Source organism: Seriola aureovittata, chromosome 1 (assembly GCF_021018895.1).
Source record: "Seriola aureovittata isolate HTS-2021-v1 ecotype China chromosome 1, ASM2101889v1, whole genome shotgun sequence".
In the NCBI taxonomy this organism is placed as follows: domain Eukaryota; kingdom Metazoa; phylum Chordata; class Actinopteri; order Carangiformes; family Carangidae; genus Seriola; species Seriola aureovittata.
The window spans coordinates 11,403,631-11,426,579 of record NC_079364.1 but is presented as its reverse complement, the minus strand read 5'-3'; the positions used below and the strand labels follow the sequence as shown (position 1 = coordinate 11,426,579).

Genomic DNA, 22,949 nt, shown 5'->3' with positions numbered 1-22,949 from the left:
ATGCTGCCCCTTTGTGTGATGGCAGACTTTTTGCAACACTTTATGCAAACTAGTTAATTTGAAATGTTTTGAGACTGACTGGAAAAATGTAAAAAAAAAAAAAAAAAAAGAAGAAGAAAAAAAAAAAGCCATTATGGGCCCAATAAGCAAGCAACAGAGAGCAAGTGGGCGAAAGACAACCTGAATTAAAACTGAAAGTTAACTTTATTTAAATCTTGTTCTATGAGATGCTATTGTTCGCAGTTTAATTCTGTGGTTTGGCATTAAATTGTGTGAGCTAGAGCCTCTTTTAGATGCTCAGTAATCAAATATACAGTATACGGGTTCAAATGCGGGTTGAACTAACTTTCGGTGAAGTGTGTCATACGCAGGTTACCTGTAGGAGAGAGATTAATATTAATAGCCTCGTGCAGTCAGACTGCATTATACTTGGGTGCTGCAACTACAGTACAGAGGGCTGAGGGTCTTTCAAGAATGAAAGAGACACATCTCCTTAAAAATATCATCAATGCTACTGTCTCAGCTTTCATACTATCATAGGCAAAGACAAAGAGTTACTCAAACTGTGTTGGGAACCAGCTTTACTGCTGAACCATAGCAAAGTGAAGTAAACAATGAGATGCGACACCCACTCTCCCTCTAACACAGAGAACAGCTGAACAGTGTAAAGGAGAAAAGAGGCGCAGATTCAGACGGCAACATGGAAAAATGTATGTGGGAGACAAACAACAGGCAGGTAAAAAGTAGCGGTGAAAGAGGTGACAGGTTGCTGCTGGAAAAGCTCTCCATGTGTGAAAGTCAGCTCTGATTCTTTCTTTTTTTCCTGACAGAGGTTGTAGAGGTAAAGCTCACTCTCTGATTCCACACGGTCCATCTCCATGGCTTAAATTTCTTTATGCTGGAAGAGTATAACATCAAAAATTGGGTTAAATAGTGTAGGCAGGGAAGAGGCCTTGTCTCTGTTATTACCACCTGAAGAAAGGCCATCACCATTAGATTGAAATTTAATTTACGGAATAGTGTTTTAATGCAGCTGTTCACCAGCAGCCCATTCCAAATACGCTTTCTGTCAGTGCATTTCCTGAGGGCCATTTAATTGGGCTAATGAAGAAAGCTGCTAATGGCTGGGTTTATCTCTGGCAGCACTGGTGACATTTCATCAAGGCAGGTGATTTTCCAGGCATTGTTTAAGCTCAGTGTGTAGCATTTCATAGTTGGAAAGGAGAAGAAAAAAAGGAAACATGTTATTTGCATAAACTATAAAAGAAAAAGAAAAAACTGCAGTTGGAACAATGTGGTTTTGATTTAACTTCATCCAAAAGCAGATTGAATTATTTTAAAATTATTTTCCGCACATGTTGCAAATCATATTTGGAAAATCACCTTTGCTACTCAGCAATTCGTCTCGGGCTGTATCATTTGGGGAATGACCACATAACATTGAAGACTTCAGAGGCAGGCATACAAAGTGAAAAGATATGCAACACACACACACACACACACACACGCACACAGTATGCAGATAGAGACAGTGATCTGACATTTACCTTCATCAGTTATCAACATCTTGACATTAGTACATCAAACCTGCTGTTTCATAATGAGCTTCAGTCGCAAACTGACTAACGAATGATTCTGACACTCTTGTCATTCCCTCCCGTCAGGGAAAGGTCAGTGGCAAAGTCAGAGAGGTTGAGACCCATGTTTATACATGGATGGACGACAAGATTAAACTGAACAAAGCTGACATGTTGAAAGAGCAATACCAAATGAAGGGCATGGTTAAACTCTGACAAAACTGCAGCTCTGTGACAAAGTAACACTTGAGTCAAAAGCCAGGCTGGCTTTGATATTTTTCTGATATTTTTATGGATATGGAGTGAATTGTAATTTAAAAAGCTAAATAATACAAATGTGAATGGCATGTTTGCTTAGTGATTAACAATACTGTTTCACATCAAGAGGGTCAAAAAGCTGTTTTTTTTTTGGAATTGTTGTTTTGCATGTTTTCTTGGATCTTTCATTGACCCCTGTGCTCTTGGCATCTGTCCAGTGTGTTCCCCTACACTCCTAATAATGAGCTGCAACTACATTATTTTCATTGTAGAGTGATCTGTTGAACATTTTTCTCTGTTAATTGTGTGGTGTATGAAATGCTAAAAAAAAACAAAAAAAAAAACACACCCATCTAAAGTCTGAGGTGATGTCTTCAAAATCTTTTGTTTAGTCTAACAAACAGTTCAAAATACAAAGGACTCAGATTTTCCATCACACAAGATGAAGAAAAGCAGCAAATCTTCACTGAGAAAGTAGAAATGACTAAAAATATAACTGCATTTCCAAAATTGTTGCCAATTGTTTTCTATCCATAGACCAATCCTTTCACCTCTACTTCCAGTGCTGAGGAAAAAAAAAAACTTTTTAATGGACATCCTGTTGGTTTTTTCTATTTAGAACAGGAACTAGAATAAACAGATAAGATGGAATGAAGTTTTCAAACTGTAATAGTGATAGATTCATACAGAAAAGGATGGGCTGGGATCCCTGTCATTTCAAATGCCTGCTGCAATCATCAGCTCCAAATCTCATAATCTTTCTGTCATAATTTCCCAGGGATTCAATATACTTTTAATTACATACAAAATTGTTTAAGCAATTACGGCTGCTCCTCAGGTGGCATAACAGGCCTGCATAATAACGCAGGATACTTTCATAGATAATATATGTAAACACTGGTACTGGGAATTTTCCATAATAGAAAACTTTAACTTTGAGGAACAATAAACTTTGAGTGATGTGTGCTACATTCACGGTCAAACTTATAATGCTAAACATTCTTAAGTAACCACATATATAGGCTATATAAGAGTACTATTTAATGTGTGCTCTTCTTTTACATTATACTCATGCCGTCTCTGTTCTGACTCAATTTGAATGAATTTCAGAATAAAAGTCAGCCCATTAACATGAATTCATTTCCACTGAGTTGAAATCTCTTTGTCTGCCTTTTTGATAAACGACTTAACTGAAATTTCAAACCACCCCAGCCTGGCCCCTGCGCGTCTCCTGGCAGGCGTGTTCAACGCACGGTTTCCTTTTTTGTAAACAACAATGAAGTGTGATATTTGAAAAAAACAGATGCGCCACCGGTGAACTACGAGCCACCAATCATTTGTAGTCTGTATCCAAAGCGGCTTTTGAATCCCTCCTTCTCTTCCCACCTCTTCAAATTCATTGGCCGCCAGAGGAGTAGCGACAATGTTTAATGCACCATGCGGTGTCCGGAGTTCAGTCAGTGAGAGGAAGCGCTCATTGTGCTTAGGGCTGTGTTACGTGCGGAAAATACTAAATAACGACTGTGCGTATATATTCAAGAAAATCACCCCTTTTTTCCCTGACAGCTACAGAGAGACTTGTAGCAGAATGCGGCGTTGTTGCTGACCACCTCCTCAGCAGCTGTCTCCCTGTGTGGACTTTGACGGGGACGGCGGACAAGGACAAAAATGCCACTCCGGGAAACAGTCACCCAGCGATGTTTCGGACGGGGGAAAAAGCACTGATTCCCCTTTGAATATCCACTTTGGATCTACCTTACTACACATCTGGATTTTGTCTTCTTCTCCTCCTCACAGAGTGTTTCTCCGAACAGTTTTCCTTCCTGAAGAACGGTGACTCACTGCAGGCAGAAGGCGAGCCGCTGCATCCTAATCAGACAGCGGATAGGACTTCAGCTCATTGACATTACAGTCATACTTTTGTGGAGCACTTTTTTTTTTTTTTTTATTTCCACTGCGCTGCACTGTAGCCTGCCTGTACGGAAGCTTGTGGATTTTTTTTCCTGCACAGAAAGGGGAAGAGGGATACGGGTGGTACGTTAGTGAAGTGGTCAGGGGATGAAACTCTCCCTGAACCCTGCTGGAACTGAGTGTTTTGATTTTTACACTTGTATTTTTTGGACTATTACAGCAGTTTCTTCCGGTAAGTTTACGTTTTTTTTCCTTCATTTTTTTTTCTCTTTAGATCTGTTTGTGATTGTGTCATTTCCCACTACAAGCTCTGTCTGTTTCTCGTTTCCAAACGGTTCCTATTTAGCAACCATTCCCGTCCATGCGGATGCAACAGCTTCTACCAGGGACCGTTGAATGTTGCAGAGAGAGGGAGAAACAGAGAGCAGCAGTGAGAGAGAATTACACGGCTATGCTGAGATGTTGGCAGCTCATTTCAGATTTTTTTATAAGGCTCATTTTAAATATCCGGATTATGCGGATTTGTTAATGCTTGTAAGACGCTCATTTTATACACACTTACTCAAATAGCCTCCACAATAGGCCATCTTCAATTGTACGCCTGCAGTGTTTCCATATTATTAAAGTTGCCGTATTACAGTTTCAGTCAGCATTCTCGTAATGTGTGAATGGGCCATTATCATGCCAGGGTCAGGTCGCGCGTTGCACATTAGTGATAGATTAAAAACTGCATTCTGAGTCTCGTGTTTATAATGATACATGTGGTAAATAAGCCACAGGATGAATCTTTATTTCCCTGTGTATCAAGGCTGCGCAGTGTCTTCCCAAGGTTAACTAATTGACAAGCTTCCCCCATAATTGTGGAGATGAATTACACATGAGCCCTGTTTCATTCTTGGCACAGCGGTGGATCTGATTTCTTCCTGGCAGAATGGCTAGTGTAGCGTGGTCTGTTTTTTTTTTTTTTTTTTTGGGTGACCATTTGACATGTATAGATTATAACAAACATATTTTTTTCTTTTTTTCTTTCTTAGGTGGTACGAGTGATCACTTACAATGACTATTCTGTTTGGAGACTGGATCGCGACTACTGCTCAGATGAGTCTGGGCGCTCAGCTGAATATAAATTAGGTGTTCAGCGCCACAGATTGCTGGAAGAGGCAGAGGAAGAGAGCGATAGAGCAAAGACAATCTACAAAGACTTAATGCCAAGGCCTCACATGATGAACAGAACTCTTTTTTTGATCCCAAGTAATAGAAATACCAAATTTGAACAAAATATCAACAGGTCAAAGGAAGCGTAAAACACAACACAGATTATAGCGGCTTTCACTGGAGTGGGGATGTATCTTTCTATTTTCTTTTTCCTCCTCTTATGGGCTCAAGCCCTGACATTGAAAAACTTGAATTACTCTGTCCCAGAGGAGCAGGGTCCGGGGACAGTGATTGGGAACATTGCCAAAGATGCCAGACTCGGACTCGAACAGATTGGGCAAGGAGGACAGGGTAAGAAAGCCAACTTCAGGGTGCTGGAGAACTCAGCCCCGCATCTCATTGACGTGGACCCCCAGAGCGGACTGCTGTACACAAAGCAGCGCATCGACAGGGAAACATTGTGTAAGAGAAACCCCAAGTGCCAGCTCTCCATGGAGGTGTTTGCCAATGACAAGGAGATCTGCATGATCAAAATAGATATTCAGGACATTAATGACAACTCACCCATTTTCCCCTCAGATCAGATTGATATTGACATTTCTGAAAACGCTGTGCCAGGGACACGCTTTCCCCTGACCAGCGCACATGACCCAGATGCAGGAGAAAACGGGCTGAAAACCTATCAAATAACACGCGATGACTACAATCTGTTTTCCTTGGAAGTAAAATCCCGTGGGGACGGGACAAAATTCCCAGAGTTAGTTATTCAACGACCATTGGACCGAGAAGAACGAAGCCATCACACCCTTATTTTGTCAGCCACTGATGGGGGTGAATATCCTAGGTCAGGTACCATGCAGATAAATGTTAAAGTTATTGATTCCAATGATAACAGCCCTGTGTTTGATCAGCCTTCATATGTTGTGGAGATTCCTGAAAATTCACCTCCTGGTAAAGTCCTTATCGATTTAAATGCCACTGATCCTGATGAGGGCAACAATGGACAAGTAGTCTATTCTTTTAGTGGCTATGCTCCAGAGAGGATCCGGGAGCTCTTCTCCATAGATTCCAGGACAGGGGTCATAAAGATTCAGGGTGAAATTGACTACGAAGAGAGCCCAGTTATTGAGATTGACATCCAGGCAAAGGATCTAGGTCCCAATCCAATCCCAGGCCATTGCAAAGTTACTGTTAAAGTGCTTGACAGGAATGATAACTGGCCATTAATAGGCTTTGTGTCTGTGAGACAGGGAGCCATCAGTGAGGCAGCACCTCCAGGCACTGTCATTGCTCTGGTCCGTGTCACAGACAAGGACTCGGGCAGGAATGGGCAACTTCAATGCAGAGTGCTAGGTAATGTCCCTTTTAAACTTGAGGAGAACTATGATAACTTCTACACAGTGGTGACAGACAGGCCCTTGGACAGAGAGGTGCAGGATGAGTACAATGTCACCATAGTCGCCAAAGACAATGGCATTCCTCCTCTAAACTCTACGAAATCCTTCACCGTAAAGATTTTGGATGAGAATGATAATGTTCCTCGCTTCACCAAGTCAGTTTACCTTCTTCAGATACCTGAGAACAACATCCCCGGGGAGTACTTAGGTTCAGTTCTGGCACATGACCCAGACCTCGGCCAGAACGGCACAGTGTACTACAGCATAATCAACTCCAACGTGAGTGGGGGTGATGTCAACACCTACGTTAATGTGAACGCTGCTAATGGAGCCATCTATGCTGTGAGATCCTTTAACTATGAACAAATTAAGTATTTCGACTTTAAGGTTCTAGCGAAAGATGCAGGATCTCCTCACCTGGAGAGCAACGCCACAGTGCGCATCAGTGTTCTGGATGTCAATGACAACATCCCCGTCATTGTTCTGCCCCTACTCCAAAACGACACAGCTGAAATTCATGTGCCGCGTAATGTTGGCGTTGGCTACATTGTCACCACAGTGAGGGCGGTGGATAATGACTATGGGGAGAGTGGGAGGCTTACCTATGAGATCTCAGATGGCAACGAGGAGCACCTCTTTGAGGTTGATCCGGTGACTGGAGAGGTGCGAACTGCCCACCCATTCTGGGACGACGTGAGCCCCATTGTGGAGCTGATCATCCGAGTATCGGACCACGGCAAGCCAACTCTCACTGCTGCCGCCAGACTCATCATCAAGGCTTCCAATGGACGTCCCCCTGATGGACTGCCGCGCACAAAGGACAGTCAGAACTGGGATATGTCCCTGCCTCTTATTGTAACTCTAAGCATCGTATCCATCATGCTTCTAGCTGCCATGGTGACCATAGCAATCAAGTGTAAGCGGGAAAACAAGGAGATCCGTACCTATAATTGTCGCATTGCAGAATACTCGCACCCTCAGCTGGGGAAAGGCAAGAAGAAGAAGATTAACAAGAACGACATCATGCTGGTGCAGAGCGAGGTGGAGGAGCGGGATGCCATGAATGTGATGAATGTGGTAAGCAGCCCTTCCTTGGCCACCTCTCCCATGTACTTTGACTACCAGACACGCCTGCCACTCAGCTCACCAAGGTCAGAGGTCATGTACCTCAAACCCACTGCCAATAACCTCAGCGTGCCCCAAGGCCACGTGGGATGCCACACCAGCTTCACAGGCCCAGTCACCAGCACTACAGACACACCTACTAACCGCATGTCCATCATACAGGTAAGAGAAATTGCACTCTTCTCCTTCACTGTTGTGCCACCGTTTTCACGTCACACTCCTCAGAAAGCTCCCATGTCCTAGATCAACGCTTGTAAAATGAAAGAAAAAGAAGACAAGGACAGGCAGAGGCAGAGAAGCCCAGGAGCACAGAGCGAAAAGAACGAAGGGAGGGGTGAGCATTAGAAGGATTAAACAGTCATTCTGGTGCTCTCATAGAACACAGCCAGTGACATCAACACAAATCAGTTGTGCTTCAAATATGTCACGACAGGCTTTTCAAATCTGTTTTCCTGTAGAAATTTTTCATAAATCACTCAATCACTGTTATTTCATTCCTGTGGGGGAAAGATTTTAGCCTGTGGCTCATTTTTAAGCAGTCCCATTTTAAACTACCCAATTGTCCCACAGATATTTGCATGTCCTAATCCAATAACAATAATTATTTTGAAAACATACCTGTATATTACTTTAATGCACATAGTAACAGTTGCAGCTGTAATGTCATAAAATGAGAGTTAAGTTACTCAAAACAATGAGAGACACTTGTTTACTGTTTCATGCTACCGTTTATAAGAGATCAGTCATCAAATTCTGCCGCTCTTTGTAGTTAATTCTAGCGATTTTAATTCCTAGAGATTAGCAGATTGTACTTATTTTCACGGCTACTTTATACGTATTTGTGTGGAGCACTTGGGTGTATAAGCCTCTAACGTGATAACTTCCCTGTGTCTTTGGCCTTAAGCCCATTAAAAGTCTGTCGTGTCAGACGAGGATTAAGACCTGCTTAAGACGGTGGTATGTAACACTGGGGATAATGGGCAGTTCTAGCATTGTGAACTCTTTTTCTCATGTTTACCTATTGTTAACAAATAAAAAGTTTATGTTCCTAATGTAATTTGATAGAAGAAAGAGTCATCCACGAGTTTTATTATTATTACTTTCTGCCTGGTACTATTTGGCAGAATAGGAGAATTCTTTCAGTTACATCCTGATGGACTGTAACTATTAGTGTCTCGATTAGGCTCTTTGCTGTCTTTTCTAGCCCGCTATTTGCGCTGGACTCGGATGTGACGATGACTGTGATCAGATGTGACGTGTTCCCACCAGGGAGGAAGGCCACTGTCTGTTGTTCCCACTCTCAGTCTCAGCTCTGCTTCTATTATGAGCCAGCTGCATAGGGCAGGGGTCAGCACAAAGACCGTTAAGGCTTCCTAATCAGAGGGACAGAATAATTGCTGATCCATTCTGCAGGCTGTTTCTCTGCCTATGCAGCGATGATAAATTAGACTGTGTGAGGCTGTTGCACACCCATTTTGTGCACTTCTTTTCTCTTCCCCCCTTCAGACTGTCAAAGGGAAAACAAGCAGAAGCAGCAACAACACATTCCTTAGTGTCTTGTTTACAGAGGGTCCCCTCAACGCATCAGGCGTGCAGGGTGCTCTATTGTATTATTCAACAGAAACCTGTGTAGAGGGAGATGGCCTGAGGCATTAAGTTTCTTCAGAAGCTGTACAGAAGCGTATCACTTTCCTCCCTCCTCCCTGCTTCCACCTCCTCTCTCCGTTCGTGTGGACAGTAAGTAACCTGAGTCAGAGGAGAGTGGCTATGGGAAAAATGTCAGGAAACAAAGACAGAATTCCCCTTCCATCGATCCCAAAGCCTCTCAGCCCATCTGTCACTACAGTTGCCACGGGAGGAGAGGTTGAATAGGAAAAATAAATAAAGAGATTGATAAAGGGGGAGAGCATATCGCCTGCTTAGTCACTTTCACAAGGGCACCTTAGTGCTGCTGTCTTCGTCTGCACCTAGTAGAGCTACTGTAGCTATCTGCAACTCCCAGTCTCTCTCCACACTGCTGCTGGTCTCTAATGATGTTTTATAGTGGTGCACTGGCATACAGACTGGGTTTGGTCTCTAGCTGGGAGAGGGGAATAATATGAACATATCAGCAGAGCTCTGCTGGCCTTATCATTGTCACCGCCGTGCCAGCACCCGGCCCAGTGGAGAGCTTCATTTCATTTGTAAAGAGAATTCCTGGGATAAGGAGATGGATGATACGTAATGATGCCTAATTCCGCTTAAGGCGTTGAAGGGAATTACTTAGTGTGGAATCAAGGTTAAAACCAATCTGCTGCAAAATTCCTCAATGCTCTGGAAGAAGGGATTTCAGTAATTCGCTCCAAAGAGTGAGCCTACGCCCACTCTGTCTTTGAATACATTTTAGGATTTTGTCCCACATTATGTTTAGCTTCAGCAGCCGTGCCAGACTGTGGCCCACTGACTGCTTCATAAGTTTTTCTGCTGCTGTCTTGCTTCCTTGTTTGAAAGGCTCTCCTCATTGTTATCAGACATTCAAAAGACTCCCGTGACATTGCTTTCAAATGGTCCATAATTTATCATATTGATTTGTTTTGATAAGTTTTGAGTGTTGTAATTTGATTCACCGTGAAACTCTAATTAAACAGAGTCGCAACTCGGTGGGACACGATCCATGTTAATAAGGTGCAGGTGGTACAGAGGCAAAGGGGGTCTGAAAGGCTATAAAAGCCGCCTTTAGGTGGCGGCATTCTGCCTTGTGTGGGGTGGCATTGAGATGAGGGTGTCAAGGAGAGAAGGGGCTCTGTTCTCTGCTGACTTATCATTGTCACTCGTCACTTGATAAGGAGAATCCTCCTGCTCCAATAATAATAATAATGATAATAATAATGAAACTGTTAGATATAAATATTTAACAAACACATGGAATGTTTTTTTTTAACTTCCTGACAGCATTTCATGACAATTATTTTGAGTGACAATCAGTGAATTTACCCAGCAACCACTGAATCCCTGATATTTAAAAGCTGCTGACAGTTTTGCTGAATATAAATTAGAAAAACCTGGCAGATTTTCTCTTGTAGCAATTTATGATAAACTAAGGTCTTTGAGTGGTCTCTCAAAATGACTGGCAGCCATTAACCTATTGAGTGAATTTATAGAATACCGGGAAAGAAAAACAGTGAAGAGGTGTGATTGTAATCATTTAAGCAGCGTGTATACAATATAGGAGATAAACATTTCACTCCTGTCCTCTGTTTAGGTTGAGCATATGCATGCCAACAATGTAGCTGGAGCAGATGTTGAAAATGGATGCTTCCAAGAATGGTCTTACTCTGCATAATTTAGGGAGATTGTGTGTGTGTGTGTGTGTGTGTGTGTGTGTGTGTGTGTGTGTGTGTGTGTGTGTGTGTGTGTGTATTTGTGTGTGTGTAGGTGTGTGTATTTGTGTGTGTGTAGGTGTGTGTATTTGTGTGTGTGTAGGTGTGTGTAGGTGCGTGCAGGTGCGTGCGTGCGTGTGTGGGTGCAACGTCATTGTGCATTCCAGGCGTGTGATTTAAGCCTTTAGCTGGCAGACTCCATGACAGAGCCCCTCTCTTTTATGAGTGTGACAATCTTGCATTTGTCCAAACCTTGAAACACCCTTCCTCCAAGTGACACACACACATTCGTGCGCGCGCACACACTCGTGCACACAGACACACAAATGCACATATAACCAGGCTTGGGCTGTTTTTAAGGTTTCTACAGCAAAGTCTTATCAAAGCCTCCGTTGTATATTGTATTGAAATTGCTCCCACACTTCACTGGCCACTGAGGCAATGAATAGAAAAGCGCTCTTTATTTCATTTCTCTCCCTCCCTCTCCCCCATCATCTTTAGATAACTTCCTTCCGGAGCTTTCTATGGAATGAGTTTGGTAAACCTGTATGTACTGGAGCCTTCTTGCTGACGGGATTGGGCCGCTCAGCAGCCAGATGCACTGACAGTCATTTACAGGAATGAGAGGCAGTTCAAGAGGCCATTTGTAATTTGTGTACTTTTGTCCCCTAGTTGAGTTCTTCTGGGCCACTAGGCCAGATTTATTTTATTTGAGTTGCCAGTGCATAAAAAAAATTATCAGCTTGCCTTAGGGTGTATCTTCATATTTCCTCAAATAAACCTGCTGCTACTGTACACAACACTACATGCTGAAATTCTGAATTATTAATAGGCAGTTTTATTTTTCTTCGTCTCCCCCAAGCTCTAATGATAGACACAAGTGAGAGGAAGTGAAGTCAGACCACAGAATGTTGCTCCGGGGAACAAGGGTAAATTATGTTATCTCTATTAAAACGAAACATAGAAGTTTTTGTCATTGGGTGTTTCGTTTATTAGCTGCCATCGCTGCTATTTTAGCGGTGGTGTTAGGCAGAGGCACTTGTTTCAGTGCCAACGTGTCAGTACATGTAGCAGTGTAACACACAGCACAAAACAGCAGCTATATTTGCATCCCCTTTCATTAATAAATCATAACATTTAACAAATCAGCGGAAAGTGGAAGATGTCACGATAAACATCAGAGGTCTCATGCTACATATTTGTGAAGATGGGAGGAGGAGGAGGGCAGAACACATGGTAAGTAACAGAAGCTGCTTATTTTCTGGTATAGGCTGAATTTGAGCATTCATTTGCTTTCTCCCGGGTCTGTTTGCAATGTGAGGCAGCATGAGGAAAAGTAGAAATTACTGTTATAATCTCTCAAATATCCTCCTCCACTCTCAACACCTAAGTGTTTCAAAGAAAGGTTGAGGAAATCTCCCATTTCCAAGAATGACGATACAAATTTCTCATGCTGAAAACTTCCTGCAATTCCTCAAAGAGTTACACAACTAATAGTTCATGTGCAGATACATATTATAAGTACTCAGAAAATTAGTTTGAGATTGGAGGCTGCTGTGGAAGTTGATGTTTTATTTATTGCCAAGTTCTCAAAAATCCAAGTCACCCTGCTAAATAATTGAATATAAGTGTAGGCCCCTGACTATGCCCAAGAGAAGACACAATTTCTCCCTGTAACTTATAACAAACTGTGGACAGAAGTAGGCAGATATGCATAGATGGATGGATAGATGACTGAAGCCAATAATTTATGTATGCAGGGTATTGTCTTCCCTGGTCAGCCTCTGGAAATCCTTTCACCCAGCTGTTGTGCATTCATGTGTCCAGAGCACTTAACTGTGCTGCATAATTTCATTATTTTAACAGACCTCCTGATCTGACAATGCAGGGCAACAAAAGAATTTTGTTTTTGCCAGTGCAGACAGGATATGAGAACACAAGTTGACCTCCGTGATGGCCGGACTGGCCGGACACATTAAACCAATTTGCTTGGTTCAATAGGAAGCAGCCTATTGGAGATGGCATGGGCACGATAATAAGACTGTGGATTGTCAGTAGACGTTCACTCCCGACTTACTGTGTGTTTGTGTGTGTGCGAGAGAGATAAAGGGGATGTGGACGATGAGGACTCCCTCTGCCTAATTCGCTGACACTGGAGCTTCAAAGTATCTCGTCATTTTGTTGTGTTAGTCCTACCAGACTTAGTAATTACTTTTCAATTCTGTTGTTACAAGGCTACATGGCTGCTCTCGTTTTTTCTTTTATTGTGGCTCTTTGTTTGACAGTGTATCTTGTTTTCCTGCCTATGCTGATGCTGCAAGTATTGAATGTAAGTGCACGCCTACACCAGAAGGATCTGAGGGTGTTCTACCAGACAATCCTTTTAACTGCGATGTGTTTTCTTTTTAATATCAGCTCTTTCAATACATGCTATTTTATATAGGAAAAAGAAAATTGTGAATAAAAAAAAAAAAAAAGAATAAAAAAAAAATCTTTGCATTCCCCCAGTAGACTCTAAAACATTTACTTCTTTGCTGCTGGCATTGTGCTCAAACAACTCAGGCACAAGGAGCCAACCAAGCATCAATGAGGTCACAAAACAAGAGAACAAAACATAACCTTCACAGTGGAGGAAGCGAAGATTCAGCTGCCATGCGTCTGTGTGTGTCTGTGTGTGTGTGTACGTACGTGCACACCTACACATGCACCTGTGCTACCACCAACTGTGCTCTGAAGCACCGGTCTTGCTGGTTCCCTCAGATTGGAATGGGCTTCCCTGAAGGGGCCGTCTGCCCCCTGTGGGCTCTTAGATCCCTCCTGGGGTCTTTAGACTTAACATTTTAAGCAGCAGGGGGGCTGGAGCTGAGATGGGTATAGATAGGAGTGACCTCACTGTAATGCGCACCGAGATGCTCGGCACACAGAAGGCTACATAGGCGTACATGGCATGGCAATGTATTCTTTGAACTGCCGGCAGCTCGGTCTCCTTGCTGTAAATCAAACACTTTCAAAGTCAAACAAAGTGGAACTGGCTCTGCTGCGTCTTGGCACCGGTCCAACCTGAGAGTGCTTTTATTTCTTCCACATCTTCCTTCACTGTGCCCCCTAGGCATGTGCTGTAGCAACAACACGCAGCTCAAAGAATGAGTTATGTGAATCTGTTCTCACCTTCTATCTCATTAGTATAAGAGAAATGATTTATCCCTCTCTCCCTGAATCTCTCTCTCCTTGTCCTTGTCTTCTACAGTTCAGCACTTCTTCAGCTTCATCAGTAATGTGATTAATTGATCGGAGAGATATACCATGAATGCCATCTCATTTGCTCTAATTTCACCTAACTACATGTCAAAACAAGCTGCTATAAAACGAGCTCCCTCTCCCTCGCGCAACCGCTGGAGTTTATTACAGCGACCTGATCCAAAAACAACAATTTGCCTTGCAATTTGAGGAGTATTTTTCAAAACAGTGATGTTTGCATATCTGAGAAAGTCCAACACTCTAATAGCAGAGATCCCACTGTCTCTTCTGCTCCCGCTTTATATCCGCAGCGCAGTTTGAAATCTGACTCCCATGTCTAAAGCCCTGCGTGTGTCTGAGGGGAATTGACGGCCACTGTGTTTTGCAGTGGCTGTTACATGTTTGTGGAAACAGAGGTGAATGAGTCGGCACACTCAGATGTTATTGCCTAAACAAAAGGCCCACTAAGTGGTGGGCACACAAGATTTGTTGTTTGCCTGTGTCTGCTCTTCAGGGTAGCAGGGACGACGCCGAATGCTAATGGCATATTGAAAACGGTGTACTTGGCCAGTCTCATCTTTTCCCATTGTACCGCACAGATGTACTCAATTGGCCCCTCGCTGGGTTTATGTCTTAGAGAGGAATCTTTTTGGGGCCTTTAGCATTCAGATCAATTGCTGGTTTGCTCCATTTCTTATTGATTTTTGCTCTGTTTGGTACTGAAATACTGTATTTCATTATCTTTCGCTCTGAGCATTGTTTAGTGTTAAAAAAAAAAAAAAAAAAAGCCGCTCACTCACTCCCTTCTTCACTTTCCCAGCTCTTGCTCTGACTCGCTTCCTTTTTGGATTCCCTCTCTTTCTCTGTGCTCTTGTCATCTCAGATAAGCGTTGCAATTGCTCATGTTACTGACGACCCGAGCCAAATTCATAATGATGAGATTATCTTGTCAACAGTACAGAGTGTATATGTCTACTGTATTGATCTGCGCACAGTCTTAATAAATGAAGTACCACGATGGAAGCGTTGGCTCAATGATAACTCTGAACAGATCTTGCTATTTATACACTCTCAACACTGCTGAAATGATGAATGGAACTTGTGTATTCTGCTCCTCTCCTTCCTCTCCTCTCCTTTCCTCTCCTCTCCTCTCCTCTCCTCACTCTCCTCTCCTCTCCTCTGCTCTCCTTTCCTCTCCTCTGCTCTCCTTCCTCTCCTCACTCTCCTCTGCTCTCCTTTCCTCTCCTCTGCTCTCCTTCCTCTCCTCTCCTCACTCTCCTCTGCTCTCCTTTCCTCTCCTCTGCTCTCCTTCCTCTCCTCTCCTCACTCTCCTATCCTCTCCTTTCCTCTCCTCTCCTCTCCTCTCCTCACTCTCCTCTCCTCTCCTCACTCTCCTCTCCTCTCCTCTCCTCACTCTCCTCTCCTCTCCTCTCCTCTCCTCCTCTCCTCTCTCTCCTCTCCTCTCCTCTCCTCACTCTCCTTTCCTCTCCTCACCTCTCCTCTCCTCTCCTCTCCTCTTCCTCTCCTCTCCTCACTCTCCTCTCCTCTCCTCTCCTCTCCTCTCCTCTCCTCTCCTCTCTCTCCTCTCCTCTCCTCACTCTCCTCTCCTCTCCTCTCCTCTCCTCACTCTCCTCTCCTCTCCTCTCCTCTCCTCCTCTCCTCTCCTCTCCTCTCCTCACTCTCCTCTCCTCTCCTCTCCTCTCCTCTCCTCTCCTCACTCTCCTCTCCTCTCCTCTCCTCACTCTCCTCTCCTCTCCTCTCCTCACTCTCCTCTGCTCTCCTTTCCTCTCCTCTCCTCTCCTCACTCTCCTCTGCTCTCCTTTCCTCTCCTCTCCTCACTCTCCTCTGCTCTCCTTTCCTCTCCTCCCCTCTCCTCTCCTCTCCCTTCAGATTGATGGGGTAAAACAGCCCCTCTCCCCGCACACGCTGTCTGAAATGCGTCCTCTTTGAGGTCACGTTGACATGCTGAGTCGATGTACTCCCAGGTGGAGAGACATGGGTGCTGCTGCTGTGGGAGGAACCAATCAGATAGACTACGAGGGAGGGGTGAGCGGGGAGGGAAAATAAAATTACCAAGCGCCAGAGCCCGGGCCTATGTGTGTCTTTAACTGACTGTGGTTTCGAAAGGGAGTTTATCTGTGCATTCGTAGAGAAGGTCAGCAGGGTTTAGAGCTTGAGATTATGTGTGATTGTTTCTTCAGTGGGCTAGCTGATTAATGCTAAAGCTGTTCTGACAGATTCTTAATGCACCATAGACGCACATAAAAGAGACTGAGAGAAAGTGGCGTCCAACTCTTTGACAACGGAGCATTATCCTAAAGCCTTTTCTGTCAGTTTTTACCCAGGTGTATGGACAGTATCCTTCCTGTCTTCCGTTCCTCCTTTTCCCGGCCCCTCCTTTGCTGAGATAACTCATCACCACTGACCCGATACATATACACGAGATAGGTCACCTTGAAGTGAAACTAGGCATAGTCCATCTGCTGTGTGCGTGTGTGTGCGTGTGCATGTGTGTGCGTGCAAGGGGAGACGGAGAGGGAGAACCCAGGTGTGCGTTTGTGCACTTGTGCATGTATTGACATGTGCGCGGTGCATGTTGTGTGTCTGTGTTTGTGTGTTTTTTTTCTATATCTGTGCCTGGCCTTGGTTCTGGGCTTTGGGGAAATATCTAAAACCCTTTCATGTACGGCACAGCTCTTCCTCCATCAATTCAAACGGAATAATTTTTTCTTTAATGTTTTTGTTCACAAGCTCTCGGCTGCGGTCCTGCTAACCCGCTAACTAAACAGCATGTTGCGGATGGTTTGCTTCAGCAGTACATTACAAAATTCTTGTTTCTTTAGTCAAATTTGATACATGCACTGGATAAGAGGGTTTAATAATGTGTTTTTGTGTTGCAGTTTATTTGATCATATTGTCCGACTCTAAAGTAATTTCTACTTCCCATCCCATCATCTGAAGAGGGAAAATGCTGTAGCTCTAACAAAGCATTGCTAACATGCTCATGAGAGCATGTTTTTTTTTTTTTCATGAAACCTAATCTGGGAAACACATTTGTTTCCTTTCTTGCTGAAACTTCGATTAGAAGATTGATACGGCTCTCACCACTCTGTACCGCAACCGGTTAGCTTAGCTTAGCATAAAGATTGCAAACAGGTCGAAACAGCTAGCCTGGCTCTGTCCAAAGCTGTTTGTTTAAACACAACATGTAAAAATAACATGTATTAGTTTTATGGGGGGGTTGTTATGTGTCCAACTATTTATTTTCAAGAAGCAGTGATTTTCTGGAGTCTTGTCGCAATGAGGTTCATATTTAACGTGCCGACATGAGAGAGGCATCAATCTTCTCTACCAACTCTCAGCAAGAAAGCAAACAAATGTTTTTACCAAGCTGTCAGAGGTAATGCTTTAAAGTGTTGTTTGTAGGCTTTCTACCTCTGTGCGTATTATGTATAGTCGCATGTGTGCCCGTCTTCATGTGTACGATACGATTGGCCTCTTACCTCTGTAACAGCTTTGGATTTTTGGGCTGACTTGGCTTTGGACTAATGCGGGTGAAGCAAGGTCAGTGCTGACTCAAGACTTCAGTTAACAGCAAGGATGTTGGACCTATTGATGAGCAAGTACTGAATGATTAGTGGCTTACACACCAAGATCACATACTGCACCCTTTCCCTTTTTTCCATCGTAACTTCAAAGGCATATAAATTATTTAACATTAAGTGAAGTCCTCTGTCTCCCATTCTACTTTTTCTCCCCCAAAATTTACATATTTTCCTTCATCAATAATCAGACTGGTCCCAGCTGTGTATATACCCAGACTAGCTGGTTAAATGTGTCTTCAGAAAACATCTCAAGTAGAGAGGGAAAACAACAGTTATTTTAGGAGAGCTGGCAGACTGCTGTGTTAGGGGTTTTTTCTGTGTGTTGGAATAAATATCTATGCCAAAAGCTACATTTATCACTTACTCCTGGGGCTAAACTGCCACAGATGTGGATTGTGTTGATAGGAGTACAAACACGGCGTCTTTAGTCGCCCCTCCTCTTCACGGCACAAAGGTTTCCTCTGAGCTGGCTTCAGAGATGGCAGGTGTGACTGAACTGGCTGCTCAATTGTTGTCAGTGTAGTTGATGTTTTAAAAGTCGTACGAGTTAGAACTGCAGACACACAAAAGTGATGTTACAGAAGAGAATATAAAAGGGGACTGTAATTAATGAGAAAGATTAGAAGGAGGAGAGCTTCTTGCCCTTTTGAAATCAAAAACCTGCTTTTTGGAAAACAGAGACCTGTTCAGGCCAAACTGCCTTTGCCTAGTTTTTTTTTTTTTTTTTTTTTTTTTTCATTTCATTTCCAATTCCTATTTCTGTCTGAAGTGCAGATTGCCACCATCTGAACAGACTGCCTTATTATACTGCCCTGCACACATGATGACACAATTTCATCCACCAGTTCGTTCCTGTATGTTTGTGTCAGTAAATATACATGCGTGCTGTGTTTTTCTTTGCCTGTTGGTAGGAATTTGGCTTTTTCGAGTGAAAGACGAGAAAGGAAGTTCAGTTATTCAAATGACAAACTTACTAAAATTACTTCTCTGAGACCCCACCCGAACACACACACATACATACACACTCACACACACACACACACACACACACACACACACACACACACACACACACACACACACACACACACACACACTGACTCCCTAGTCTGGTAGCGGAGGATTATGGCAGACGTTTAGGTAAGTTTTAAAACCAGTCAAGGTCAGTCATGAATTCGCTCCATTTGAATGTAGTTTGCAGCTTGTTATAGGAATGGTGCCAATGCCACGGTTATGAAACTAGAATTAATTTTGCTAATTGAATATCCCACTCAGATGGTATTTTAGTGATCCTCACGTTCAGCTTGCCTACAGACAAATGTAACAGCAGCTGGTGAACAGGCAGTATAAATTTACAATGATGTAGTCTTAGGAATTATTACTGTATTACATTATTTATTGTATTTTATTTTACAAAATCTGATAATGTGTGTTTGTGATTCAAAAATGTGAGGAGATGATAAGAAACAAACCCTACAAAAACTCTTATTATAAAGATCGCATCATTTGCAGCACAAAAACTCTTCACTATGTTTGGGAGATGTGGCAGAGTTGTCCTGTTAACTACTGTCACCCCTTCAACTGCCAGTAGCCAGTGTAATTAGTAAAGGTGGAGAAGCTCCACTACGGGCAAGACATCTCTGTTGTATAGTCTACAGGAAAATAAAACAGCCTTGAAACAAACATCTCACCACTTTATTTCATTTGCTGCATATAACCTTTAGATCATTTGCATTTCCGCTCCATCCGGGTAAAAATATACTTAAATCAATCTGCTCTTCTAAAGAAAAATCTGGTTGTTTGGACGGGACCTTGGTAAAAATGAATAACAACATTCCTTGAGTGAATGCTCATCTTGAATTCAGTTTTATTTGATTTCAGGCTATAGGTGCACTGTAAATTGGGGCCACAGTGAAATTGGGTTTATTTACCAGCATTTAGCAAAAAATAAAAAGATGCTGACAGTCTGCTGTGGTATAGAGCTTCAGTTGTGTGCATCCAATGTGTCAGCTTATTGTAATCTTTACCCGAGGGGATGTTGGTCAACATCACATCGGTTTATGGGTAATGTTCTTTTTAGTTAGATAACGATGATTTATTCAATAATAGCTTAATCGTCCCATTAATAAATCAATTACATGCAAAGAAGTTAAAAACAGATTATTATATATTTTTGTAATTTGTGGTAAACAGATTATTCTGTATTACTATATGCCTATTATGACGAGCCTTCTGAGCCATTTTGTTTATGCAGGATTTAGTTTAGCCCATCATTTGATTTTCATGCATCATAAAATAGACTAGACTGTAAGATCTCCAGCACCTGCAATTGTGTGTGTGTGTGTGTGTGTGTGTGTGTGTGTGTGTGTGTGTGTGTGTGTGTGTGTGTGTGTGTGTGTGTGTGTGTGTGTGTGTGTGTGTGTGTGTGTGTGTGTGTGTGTGTGTGTGTGGTGACTGTCTAAGAGAGAGAGAGAGAAACAAGTTCAAGGATGTGCATTCTCTCAGGAGGTTCACATTTTATTATTTTCTACGCGAGTTGATTCTCAAGATGATAATAACAGGCTTAAGAATAGAGTTTAACAACGCTTTGTTGACCATCTCTCAGGTTCGGGGTCTGTTTATCCCTCAGCTATTCCTTTTCACACGCTTTTAAAGTAATTTAATCTTCAATGACAAACATTATTACAAAGGATGAATGTGGTCTGCAAAAGCGGTTCTTCGGATACTTAAAAAAAAACAAAAAAAAAAACTTTCATTACTGAACTCTTACAGGCAAATGCAGCTATCCCACTTGTACATAAAGAAAGTACCTTTAGAAATGTGACCAAAGTAGTCATTTGTAGACAGAAGAGAAAATTACACTTGCTCGGGCTGCTGCTCAATAGGAATTATAAAGTTGTACCAACCGGGTTGAAGGACACCAGCTTTGAAACAGAATTTTTATTTTGTCTCGTCTCTGTTAATGAAGAGACACAAGCAGGACCAGCTCAGCCCTCCCTCCGCCTGGTGCACCCCTTCTTTCCTCTCTCTCCTTCTTTGCTTTTCACCCGTTGATGATTTCTATGATGTATTTATTGCGGATGATAGGTTGTGCCACATAGATGACTTGATGCTTTCCACTGGGCTCCTAATAGATATCTCTAATGACACTGCATGGTCAACCAAAATAATAGGCAATCAATGTGAGTGGTTGCATATTAATTATGAATATTGTGTCGTCACTGGTGAGCAGTGAATATACAAGGGAGAGGTCATGCTGTTTATGCAATGGTATATAAAAGCCTCCAAAGTGCTACTTATTCCTATTTAATGAAAGAAAAAAAGTCCTATTCCCCACAAATGAACATGAACAAAAAAATAAAAAGGAATGCTGTTATGTTCAAAATTATGAATTATCGCAGACTGTCATTAACAAGATGAGACTATTGAGTTGGATCAGAGCTGCCTGAGTCACCAGCTTCATAATAAACCAGCAGTTTTACTAAAGACCCCCATAGCAGCTCCATAAAACAGTCAGTCAGGCAGTGGCAGCACTACCACATGTAGCCTAGATGTGGGCAACTTTATTCGGCTTGAGTTTTGTTCGATTTGTGGGACTGAAGTCAGGTTAAGTACAATTAGAGATGGGGAAGAGAGGACAGAGTGTCTGTGTGAAAGGTACCTCGGGTGGGACAAATAATCAGTATGTTCTGATACAGTCTTGAGTGATATATTATTGTTACACTGGAACTAATTTCACAGCATGTCCCCTCGATTTCCTGCAGACATTTCTGAAATATTCCTTGGCTGTCCGAAAATCAAACCAACCAATAATAAAAGAAACGGATACCTTTTCATTCTGCCCATTTTTGCACATGCATCAAGTCTGTTGAGGGGTTACGTTGCCTTACATCAAACGGACCCAGAACTTTAAACATAAGTCATGTGGCATGTTGGCTCACTCGGGCATGTGACAGTTACGGTAACCTGCCATTCTGTGGCAGACATTGTGGTTTCTAGGAAAATCACCACAGTTCATGCAGGTGACTCACAGTAGCAAATCCTTCTGCACACAACCCTGCTGCAAGGCCTTCTTTATCTTCTGCTGTGGTCTGACTCGCAAAGAGCATATGAAGTCAGTCAAGGCTGCAACTGGACTTAATATCTCATAGATACAGAGGAACAGGAGAAGATACATCTCAACATATTCGGATAATGAGGCTTGTAATTCTGAAAAAAATTTCCCAGTTGAATACGCATCATGCTTTTGGGGGTCAGGGTTCACTATGTTTTCGGTACAGCTGGAAAAACAAAACACAGAATTTCTTGTAATTTATTTTGAAAAACAGTACACTTGCTTGTTGGCCGTAGATCCTGCTGTCGATTTGTAAAAAAGAAAAAGATGGATAGACTGAAAACTCCAGCTGAAACTGTCAGAACTAGAGGAGTACAGTAGCAGCTGTGGGATTCAGATGAATAATCCAGCAGACTAGGTGTGAATGCTCCTTTACTGAAACATTTTTTCATCTTTTTCTTAACGTTATGCAGCGGTCTGCTGAGAGTGCAGGTTCGATTTCAGCCTTGCCTTTGGTACCTTTGTCCACAAACACAGCTCCCTAGGGCACCTTTATATACAAGAGGATGTGTTTGAGCGTAGCTGGCGTGTTGGACTTTGTTATACTTAAGTGGATATAATTCAAAACCATTAGTTGGAAAAGTTGGTGCTCTCTTTGTTACCTGCATTACAACATCTTTCTTTGTGGAATGATTTGCAAATAGTGTGCATATTGTACGGTACAAATGCAGTTTATAAAAAGTTGCCACAAATATTTATCTTCTAAATATTATCACAGACTGCTTCAGACCAATAGCAGCATATCATCAACATGACAAGCAGAAATGTTCTTTTTCCACAGAGGAACAGCTTCCTTCTAATATAGATATGGAGAAAACAGTCTTCTGCATATGATTATACCTACACTATATAAACTACCCTCACCCAGCACTTTATTAGAAACACATGTACACCTGCTTATTCATGCAATTATCCAATCATGTGGCAGCAGTACAATTCAGGAGCGTCAATTAATGTTGACATCAAAAATCAAAATGGGGAAAAACAAATGGGATCTCAGGAACTTGGATTGTGGCATCATTGTTGGTAGCAGATGGTTTGAGTATTTCTGAAACTGCTGATCTCCTGGGATTTTCATGCTCAACAATCTCTAGAGTTTTTACTCAGAATTGTGCGAAAAACAAATAACATCCAATGACAGGCTGTTCTGCGGGAAGCGCTAGAAACACCTTTTAGATGAAAGAGGTCAGAGTAGAATGACCAGACTGGTT

General features: G+C 42.5%; 1 protein-coding gene across 2 annotated transcripts in view; it reads left to right on the top strand.

Moving 5' to 3' along the window:
• Nucleotides 1-3,208: 3,208 nt before the first annotated feature.
• Nucleotides 3,209-22,949, top strand: part of pcdh17 (protocadherin 17) — a 59,029-nt gene continuing 39,288 nt past the window's right edge. The window contains exons 1-2 of one of the 2 annotated variants that reach the window (XM_056372591.1): nucleotides 3,209-3,978; nucleotides 4,781-7,375. In XM_056372591.1, coding sequence (XP_056228566.1) covers nucleotides 5,090-7,375 — 2,286 coding nt within the window. In that variant the 5' untranslated portion in view covers nucleotides 3,209-3,978; nucleotides 4,781-5,089. Of the gene's footprint in view, nucleotides 3,979-4,780; nucleotides 7,586-22,949 lie in introns of both variants that reach the window. The other variant, XM_056372583.1, reaches the window with a different exon arrangement.